This window comes from Sabethes cyaneus, chromosome 2 (assembly GCF_943734655.1).
Source record: "Sabethes cyaneus chromosome 2, idSabCyanKW18_F2, whole genome shotgun sequence".
Classification (NCBI taxonomy): Eukaryota; Metazoa; Arthropoda; class Insecta; order Diptera; family Culicidae; genus Sabethes; species Sabethes cyaneus.
In genome coordinates this window covers 5,601,148-5,610,360 of record NC_071354.1, presented here as the reverse complement: position 1 = coordinate 5,610,360, position 9,213 = coordinate 5,601,148, and the positions used below count along the sequence as shown (strand labels likewise).

Sequence of the window (9,213 nt, the reverse complement as noted above, 5' to 3'; positions counted from 1 at the left end):
ACATATTATGGCTCGTAAAAAGCTGGATAAGTTTTGAAACAAAAAGAAAGAAGCAACTAAATTGCTTGTGCCATTTTTGAAATATTTATGGTATCGACTGTGAAAACTTGGTTTAGAAAAAAACGGCGTTGAAGTTTTAATTCGCTGTGTCAGCGCGTTCCAGACATGCGCAGTAACTTTGTCAAATATTAGAATTCATTCAAACGGCTTCAAAATATACTTGCTCAAAATGTTAAACCACAGACAAACAGACGAGACACTCGCGTTAATTTCATCGTCCAATCAAAAATCACTCATTTTTCAAAAAAGCATGTTTCGCAACATGGTCACATGGTGACAAGCGAGTGATACTCCGAGTTTTCATCTAGTATAAAACCATATACAAAATGTAAAAACCCTACAGTATAAAACCCTACTAATCCAAGCTGCTCCGCAACGTGCATAACAGAGGGTGCTAGTGTGCAAGCAAAATGTGTAGGACGATGGTTTTTAAAGGGTTTTCTTCTAAGTGTCATGTCAGTTCGTTAGTGGTTAAACTTAAATGCTAATAAAAAAAATGATTTTAAGAATTGAACAAGTCTATGCCGCGCCTCTTTAAGCTCTTTTGAAAAAGTATCCGAGATTTTGCTGTCATGTTTAGAGTGACTATATACAGAGTGGCGCCAAGTCATCCCAAATGTATGCAATGCGGCTTATCCTAGGTTTTTCTTTCTCTTTCCTGCATACGCGTTGGATAGGTTGTCTGCTCGATTGGAATGACACTGACAGATAATTATCATTCCAATTTTGACATTGTCGCCACTCTGTATATAGTCACTCTAGTCATGTCAATCTTTTGAAAAAAAAAAGACTGGCATCCCGACCCACGAGCCCGCGATAAGAAGTTGTGTTTGTGTTGATATTTTGTCTGGTTTTTGTGCGAGAAAAAAAGAGAGCGAAGTAGTTTTGCTTTTGACATCACGTTTCTTCTGGGCATTTGTAAAAGTTCGAGCAGGCTTCAAAATCGTTTAGCTTCGTACTTCCGCTCCGCACCGCACCGAGTCCGACCGCGTTGTATTCCTGCCTGCGCCTCAGCTGTGTACGATTTAGTCAGAAACTTCCCCGGGTTCTCGTTCGCTCGCAGTGCAAAACATTAACTTGGTAACGTGGTTGTCTAGTGCTCACAGGAGGCTCGACTAGTAACCACCCGGAGGGTGGAGTTGTTTATTATCAAAAACGCACGCGTTGAATATTGTTGATTGTGGCTGCTAATTCTGTAAAGTGGAGCTTGAAGTATGGCTAAGTTGAGGTAAGCTACTATTTCATAATCAATTCCGAACAATGTACGGTACAGCTACAAGATAACACAAAGTAGTTGTCGAATAGTTAGTTGAGCTAATTGAGCGGAAGCTGCTAAATCATTTTTACTGCGGGTATTTTTGTTATGTTAATTTGCTCGAGAGATAACTCATGCGTCAGTCAGTCCGTTAGAAGAAAGGTCAAAGCGATAATCTTTGCTTCCCGGTGCGTTGCTGATTTTTTTTTTTGACTTCTAATTCTAGAGATGGTCTTCTGTTGGGTTGCGGAAATCCGCTGCTGGACATCTCAGCCACTGTGGATGAGACCTTTCTAGCCAAATATGACATGCTGCCGAACAACGCAATCTTAGCCGAGGAGAAGCACATGCCGATGTGAGTTGTCATGAAAATGTTTTGAAAATTTGGTATTGGTTAAGGAGCTACTTCTAATTTGCAGTTATAAGGAACTAATAGACAACTTCAAGGCGGATTTCATTGCCGGGGGCAGTGTCCAAAACTCCTTCCGTGTGGCGCAATGGATTTTGCAGCGACCTAAGGTTTCCGTTTTCTTCGGTTGCGTCGGTCGGGATCAATATTCGGAGATCCTTTCGCAGAAAGCAATCACCGATGGGGTGGACGTCCAGTATCAGTTCTGTCCGGATACTCCGACCGGCACGTGTGCTGTCTTGATTACCAACACGCAGCGCAGTTTGTGCGCTAATCTGGCAGCCGCCAACAAGTTTACGATCGATCACTTGAAATCGTCGGCCAGCGAGTCGCTACTGCAGAATGCAGAATATTTCTACATATCGGGGTTCTTCCTAACGGTTAGCGTCGAAAGCATTCTGACCGTGGCAAAGCATGCTTTGTCACGCAATCGACCGTTTATGATGAACCTTAGCGCTCCCTTCATTCCGCAGTTTTTTAGCGATAACCTTGCTCAAGCATTGCCATATATCGATATTTTGTTTGGGAACGAAACGGTAAGATGGAATTTTGAAAATTTTGTTATTTTCGTTAAATGCATGACTTGCGTTCCGTAGGAAGCGTTAGCCTTTGCCGAGCAGCAGAAAATGGGCACCGAAGATCTGAAACAAATTGGCCTTAACATTTCCAATTTACCGAAGCTGAACGCGGCTCGCCGCCGTGTGGTTATCATCACCCAGGGAAGCGATCCGGTTTTGCTAATACAGGACGATAAAGTGACCGAGTTTCCGGTGGAAAAGCTCGAACGCGAGCAAATCGTGGATACGAATGGAGCCGGAGACGCGTTCGTCGGTGGTTTCCTGGCTCAGCTGGTCCAGGAGGAAAGCTACGAAACGTGCATAAAGTGCGGCATCTGGACTGCTCGCCAAATTATCCAAAGATCTGGTTGCACATTCGAGGGCGTGCCTGACTTTAAGGCGTAGGAAAATTTCTCTAACGCTTGGTTTTTCTAGCAACGATTGTTTCAATAAATTTTGTTTATTTTTACTACTTACTTACCAATTTGTCCTACTGTGACACGGTGTACAGACTAGCAATGGCTGGATCTTCCGTTTCGTAGATGATCAGAACCCCGCGGAATTTGTCCACCAACTGAAGAAGTTGCGATCGTCTCAGATTTTCAAAGTACATAATTTCCTCCAGATGATGATCTCCCTTAAAGTAGCCCGCTTGCCAAAGCCGAACCATCAGAGCCAGATCGTCCGGGTTGGAAGCAGCGGGTATCTTTACAATTGTCTTTCGGTCACATTCGTCGAAAACCGACAGTAGTCGTTTGATTTTGTCCTCATCTTCCATGGATGCTATGCTCTCATCGTTATCCGTACTGGACGCTGTTTGACCAACGCTCGAGTGGCTAATGTTCGACCGGTGACTAGCGGACGACGGACGGGTGTTCGATGTTGTCGAAGCAAGCGTTAAACTGTCTGGGAACATGTCCTCAGTAAGAGAAATTTTGCGCTGTACCGGAACAGCTAGCGGTTGGCTTGACGTGCTCGGGGGAGAACTAGAAAGAAAAAAAAACGCAATATTGAAAAGTGGTAAAATTTCTAGCTTGCAGTAAAACCCTTACACCGTAAGCTTTCCTTGATTTGATGTGGATTCTTCCGCGGCGTCGCCGTTCGCCGGAACTTCGCAGTCTTCCTCTTCGTAGGAGGCAATGAACTGAACGTAAGTGTGCAGTTGCATGAGCAGATGATGCTGCAGCATCCAGAGAACCATCTGAGCTAGCCGCCCCTGGCGGGCGGGGTGCTGCAACGGTGTGGTCAGATGTCCAATGGAAGTTGGCAGTGAAAAGTCACTGATTACCTCAAACAGCGACATACCGGGGAATTTGGTGGCGAACTTATCGGGCAGGTTGGAATGTATGTTAAGTTGCGCGTCGGGGGCAATAACGTACACGTTTGTTTCACACAGGGGATAAATAATAGTGGCTTTAGCCCAATATACCAGATGACCGACTAACTGGTAAACGTGATCAATTACGAGATCTGCATCTGATGCCATATTTTGCAAACTTTTCAACGGATTGTAAGCTTCGATGAGCTGCAAAAGCATGCGGGCACCGGACGGCGGGACACAATCTAACAGCTCCGAAGGATCCACTAGCAGCAACATGCCGTGATAGGGTTTTAGTGCGTGGAGACACCTATCAATGGCTTCCGGTTCAACGATGACTCCCTTCTTATGAAACTGGTGTGCCTTTTGGGGCAAACAAAAGCTTAACGTAACCGACTGATTAAGGGTGACATTAAGCAAACCAGTAGTGCACAGATCCTGATAAATTGTTCTAATGAACTGTGCCAAACTGCTTTCCCTTAGGATGGCTTCAAACGCAATTGCATTGACGGTCGTTCCAGAGTCGTGCTCTTGAGCTGCTGCAGCAACCTCATCTATGCAGGCAACCATCATTTTCATCTCGTTTGACAGATAACTAGCCCGGCGTTCTTCATAGAGCAGGCCTACTCCGATTCGTTTACTCAGCTCGTAGTAACATTTTACGATAGAATAACTTGCCTGAGCATGCAATGCAAATACGATGTTAATCCGGTAAAAAACGGCATTCTTCTGATCCTCGCCGTCTATTTTAACTAATGTCGGGTGGGACACAAAGCGTACATCGTTAACTTTCAGTTCAAACTTCTGATTGCACAGTTCCGATTTAACGGCAAAAAGCGTCGCCAAAACGTCGTCGGGTATCCCATAAAGCTGATCTAACGGTCACACAAAAATATTAGAATTTTATCCTTGTTTTTTGAGTTTTTTGGAACTCACCGTAGCAAATGTTGGAGACTACAGGAGGAGCATTTTGAAGGATGTCGTCACTGCTGTTCATAATCGAGTAGGGAGTCTTCCGCACGAGGGCCACACTGGCTTGAAATTGCTGAGGAACATGGAATGGATAGCGGAACAGCAATCGATCACCCTTACTGTCCGATTTCACCATAATGATGCTCAGTGGATTTACCTCCATTGAGTGGCCGTTTCGACTAGTTATTCACGTACAAAAGGTCATTATTTTAACAAAACAAAGAGGGAAAATATGCTTTAAAATAATATTCCGTACAAACGAAACGACCGTGTGTTTATCATTATCACTTGACTTATCAGTAAAAATGGGCGACGTTAAAAATCAATATCGATACTTTAATCAAAAGTATCGATTACTTTAGTGCCAGACTCATTTTACGCCGATATGCAATTAAGTCAACATTTTTTCGATAAACCTGTTTAACACTCTATTAAATAAACCGATTTTATATAATTCACATCTTTAAAACCCAAAGAAGTAAATTTAGAGAGTAACCGTTTCATTTGGCATTCTTCACATTCTGCAGTTACGCCTTTTCGCAAGGTTGGTGATGATCCATCCCCAAATTTCAGATTATCAGAGCTCGCACGAGCCCAGAGGTTAAGAAACAAAACAATTTTTACCTTAAAAAACATTCTGAACGCATGTTGATTTACAAACTAGGTTTAATAAAAACCACACCGTATTATTTGCTTAGACTTTCTTTAATGGTTTCGAAATGAGTGTTTTTAAGCCTTCCAGCATTCGATAGATTAGAGTGACATTCGATTCCCCTCGGATAAACGACCCACACCCTGTCCCTTAAGGTTTCGTAAGCGCAATCTGGCTCTGGTACTGTCGCTGTAGTTTCTGCAGATTAGCTCGATATTTGTCCTGCTTCTGTTCGAGACTAGCGATGTTGTCGGTGCATTTTTTCAGCTCCTTATTGATGTACTCGATACGTTTGGTTACGTTTTGCTTGCTTTCCTCCAACTCCTGCTTTACCAGCACCGGTCCGTACAGTTTATAAACCTAGAAGAGAGTAAAAATGGAAAATTAGTTCCATATGGCATATGGCAATCGCCTATATGATAGGGAACATTTTCTTACCGTGTTGGTTGGCTTCAGCAGTTGGAGCTCCTCCAAAACATTCTTGTTCTCATTGTACTGGCCATCGAGAAGCTGCTGCTGTTGAACCAGTTTGTTGAAGTCTAAAAAATCGCATAAATTAAAACGAACCGTAGAGCAGAAAACGGGACAGTACTAACCTTTTTGGGCATCCTTGTAGTTTTTCAATTCGGATTCAAGTTTGCGCTGCAGCACGACTGTTTCTTTATCCATCTTGACTGGTATTTTTTAACGGATCGATTAGCCTTTGTAGGTGAAACAAATAATAATCTCAGTTCCTATGACGATGACCGCAATAATTCGCCAGACAATCTTGTCTTTTTCAGCAGTCGCAGTGCTCGTGGTCCTCGCCGAATTTGTAAAACTCACCGAAAAAGAAAACAAACCATCGAATGCCAAACTAGACAGATAAAGATGAACTAAACATTTTTAAAGACTGGCGAACACCTGGTGGGGCACGCAAGGGGTTTCCAGTAGGTGCAAAGTAATCAGAGATTACTTTTGTAATCTCTTAACAAGTCTTTTACGTCTTTTACGCTATTGCAGATTGCAAGAAAAATCCTCACATCGCGGTTATCTTGACAGTTGAACCAAACCATCAAAAGATCACCGCAGAGCAGATTTCTGCAATTTAATACATGAAAATTTACGGAATCAATCGTTTTTCATCAAAACCATGCTACAAAACTGTAATTTTGTAGAACTGCAAACCATAAAACCTAAATTATTATATTGCGTTTATCTCGCGGTTATCTCCTGAGCGCGTTATCACCGCCGCTGCATGCGGATTTTTCATAACCGCCGCAATATAATTCTGGCCAGTTTTTAGAATGTCGCAAAATGCATGCAATAGGTTTGATTATGCGACCCTTTGAAAACTAATGCCAGAATTAAGTAATCAATAGTATAACCGAAAATTCCGTTAAAGGACAGAGCTGGTCAGTTACTGAATGACCGTACAGAACAGCTCAAGCGATGGACTGAGCATTTTGAACACGTCTTCCGTGTTTCAAATGTCAGAGACCAACAAAATCAGCAGCGTATGACGCCAACAGTTCGTCGAATTAATCGTCAACTCTGAGACGCCATCACTGGATGAAATTGAAGCAGCCATCAAGAGTATAAAATACAATACAGCGCCAAAAATAGGCTCCCAATTTTTTTGAATAGTAGCTTGTTCAACCATTTGTACAGCCAATTACTAAGTAACAAACGTTTGACAAGCTGTTATTCAACTGTTAACCGAGATGCTCTGAGCTGAGCCATCTTTGTTAGCCCAGATGATGCATCAGCTTTTCAGCAATATATGGGAAACTGCAACTTTTCCGGACTGGATGCAGATTGGATGATCAAAGTCCCTAAAAAAGGAAACCTAACTGAATGCGGTAACTGGCTTCATGTTGCTTTATATTACTCTAAAAGTACTCTGTAAGGTTAGCTGTGAGGTAATCCTCAACAGGATCCAGGATAATATCGACGCTACACTCCAGCGATAGCCAACTGGATTCCGTGCAGTAACCGATCATGTGTAGACCATATCACAACGCTTCATAATATATTGGAGTAGATCAACGGAATAAAAGACTCTCTTCTGCTGATGTTCGTTGACTACGAATAGGCGTTCGATGTGGGATGCACTTAGGCGTAGAGGAGTTCCAGATAAGCTAGTCCATCTCATCGAGCCTTAGTACGAGGCGTTTACGGGCAAGGTTTTGTACAACGGCGTCTTATCCGACCCTATAAGGCTTACTGCTGGCGTGAGACAGAGATGTAATTTCTCACCGGTTCTGTTTCGCATTGTTATGGAGATATTAGTTGGAGCAATTAACAGAAGATCAAATCGAGGATCGCCCTCTGGAATTCTCTAACAAGCAGCTAAATGACCTCGACCGATCTAGCCGACGACATTGTCTTGCAAGCACAACGCCGAAACGATATGCAGAACACGTTAGACGACCTCTTCGAGAGCTCCCAGGCCGCAGGTCTCACTGATAATCCCACCAACTTGACAATAGCGGTACAAGTTGAGCAGGTGGAAGCCTTTGAATATCTTGGTAGCTAGATAACGCCCGATGGTGATACCAAGACTGATATAGCCACACGGATCAGGAAGGTCAGGGGGCCTTTGCAGGACTGTGAAACATTTGGCGCTCAAACCAGATTACTCTACATACGAAACCCCGAAGTTTCAATTCAAACGTTAAATCCGTACCTGTGTCCGTACTGATGCTGTATGCCTGCGAGACAACGCAAAAGCTGCAGGTATTTTGAATCGGTGCCTGGTGGTCTGACAACTGGATATCAAATGAGGAACTCCATCGTCGATTACATCAACAGCCGATAGCAACAGAAATACGTATCGACCTTTTCGCATGCATAATGGCGGCTAGTGGGCACAACTTTCGGAAAACGTTAGCATGGCTTTGGTAACTTTATTCACGTCAAGTTGATATTTCCAGTCTTGATTGTTGTTGTATAACTTTCAAGCGTACGCGAGCGGGGTTCCCGAAAGCAAATAAACGTTGTCGAAAAGTGTACCCACTAGCCGCCATTAAGCACGCGAAAAGGTGGATAGGTACGTAGGTGGAAGTGGATCGGGCACATCTTTTGGAAAGGAGCGAACGAGATCTGCAGAGAACGCAGAGAAGCACTCGACTGGAATCCGCAAGGACAGCATAGAAGAGGCAGACCCAGAGGCTCTTGGCGACGCAGCTTAGCCAACGATTGTAGACGAGAACTTATATATCCTGGCGACAGGTAAAAGCCACGGCGAGTAACTGTCGGCAGTGGATATCTCTGATTTCATTCCTTTTTACTGATGCGAGACCGGCTGACATGGACACATCAAAGGTAACTTTTTTCCCTTTCATCAAATGTGCGTAGTAATCATTACTGTTGGAGACCCCTTGCATGAAACCAGCGCAAAACATCCCCAGAAGCCAGAACAACCACCACCACCACCAGCCATCAGCGTTAAGTTCAAGTTACCGCGAAACTATTTTGTAGTTTTTTGAGAAAGTGCCTGAAAATGTATGATTTTCTTAACAAATGAAATGAAATGTTAATTACGAATAGTTTAAAAATATGCGAACATTTACAAAAATTCCTTAAGTAATAGGTAGTTCTAATAAGATGCAGAAAATGCAGTGATCTTGATGATTGGATTGCTAACCTATACAATAAACAATGGATTGTGACCCGAAATCAAATTGGCCAAATTTATTATTAAGTTATGGCTAAATTGCGTTTTAAAACTGCAACGTGATTAGTACTCAGTATGTTATGTTTATTCAATGGTCTGAATTTTCTTAACTTTTAACAAAGTTATCAACTAAGTGGGTGACATACGTTACAATGCAATTTAAAAGTTTGTTCTAAGCACGATTCCGTTGAGCGCGAAATAATATAAAAAAATATGTTGACTTTAAACTTGTTTGAACACTCATATTATTGTTACAGTTGCATGTCAAATTGGTGAAAAATTATTAAACTGCAAATCATTCTAAATTTCCAGAAAGAATTTGATAGACAGAC

The 9,213-nt window shown here is 42.7% G+C and overlaps 3 protein-coding genes across 3 annotated transcripts; 1 reads left to right on the top strand and 2 right to left on the bottom strand.

Annotated features, from left to right (window-relative positions):
• Positions 1–1,112: 1,112 nt before the first annotated feature.
• On the top strand, positions 1,113–2,751 carry LOC128733850 (uncharacterized). Its single transcript, XM_053827677.1, has 4 exons — positions 1,113–1,288; positions 1,542–1,670; positions 1,735–2,260; positions 2,321–2,751. Exons 1-4 carry the CDS (start codon positions 1,275–1,277, stop codon positions 2,684–2,686), a joined length of 1,035 nt encoding a protein of 344 aa, XP_053683652.1. The 5' UTR covers positions 1,113–1,274; the 3' UTR covers positions 2,687–2,751.
• A 7-nt stretch (positions 2,752–2,758) lies between these two features.
• Positions 2,759–4,825, bottom strand: LOC128733849 (GATOR complex protein NPRL3). The gene is made up of 3 exons (XM_053827676.1): positions 4,536–4,825; positions 3,334–4,474; positions 2,759–3,267 (listed from the first exon to the last, which is right to left on the bottom strand). Exons 1-3 carry the CDS (start codon positions 4,732–4,734, stop codon positions 2,772–2,774), a joined length of 1,836 nt encoding a protein of 611 aa, XP_053683651.1. The 5' UTR covers positions 4,735–4,825; the 3' UTR covers positions 2,759–2,771.
• Positions 4,826–5,256: 431 nt separating this feature from the next.
• LOC128737564 (probable prefoldin subunit 6) lies at positions 5,257–6,050 on the bottom strand. Its single transcript, XM_053832234.1, has 3 exons — positions 5,820–6,050; positions 5,662–5,762; positions 5,257–5,583 (listed from the first exon to the last, which is right to left on the bottom strand). Exons 1-3 carry the CDS (start codon positions 5,890–5,892, stop codon positions 5,374–5,376), a joined length of 384 nt encoding a protein of 127 aa, XP_053688209.1. The 5' UTR covers positions 5,893–6,050; the 3' UTR covers positions 5,257–5,373.
• Positions 6,051–9,213: the final 3,163 nt, after the last annotated feature.

Bases quoted from the DNA above. Each gene is read 5' to 3' on its own strand.
- LOC128737564 (XM_053832234.1), bottom strand. From the start codon at position 5,892: ATGGATAAAGAAACAGTCGTGCTGCAGCGCAAACTTGAATCCGAATTG. The intron at 5,763-5,819 runs GTTAGTACTGTC...GCGATTTTTTAG, and splicing joins CTACAAGGATGCCCAAAAAG to ACTTCAACAAACTGGTTCAA. The intron at 5,584-5,661 runs GTAAGAAAATGT...ACTCTCTTCTAG, and splicing joins TGCTGAAGCCAACCAACACG to GTTTATAAACTGTACGGACC.
- LOC128733849 (XM_053827676.1), bottom strand. From the start codon at position 4,734: ATGGAGGTAAATCCACTGAGCATCATTATGGTGAAATCGGACAGTAAG. The intron at 4,475-4,535 runs GTGAGTTCCAAA...TGTGACCGTTAG, and splicing joins AGTCTCCAACATTTGCTACG to ATCAGCTTTATGGGATACCC. The intron at 3,268-3,333 runs GTAAGGGTTTTA...TTTTCTTTCTAG, and splicing joins AATCAAGGAAAGCTTACGGT to TTCTCCCCCGAGCACGTCAA.
- LOC128733850 (XM_053827677.1), top strand. The intron at 1,671-1,734 runs GTGAGTTGTCAT...TCTAATTTGCAG, and splicing joins GAGGAGAAGCACATGCCGAT to TTATAAGGAACTAATAGACA. The intron at 2,261-2,320 runs GTAAGATGGAAT...TGCGTTCCGTAG, and splicing joins TTTTGTTTGGGAACGAAACG to GAAGCGTTAGCCTTTGCCGA.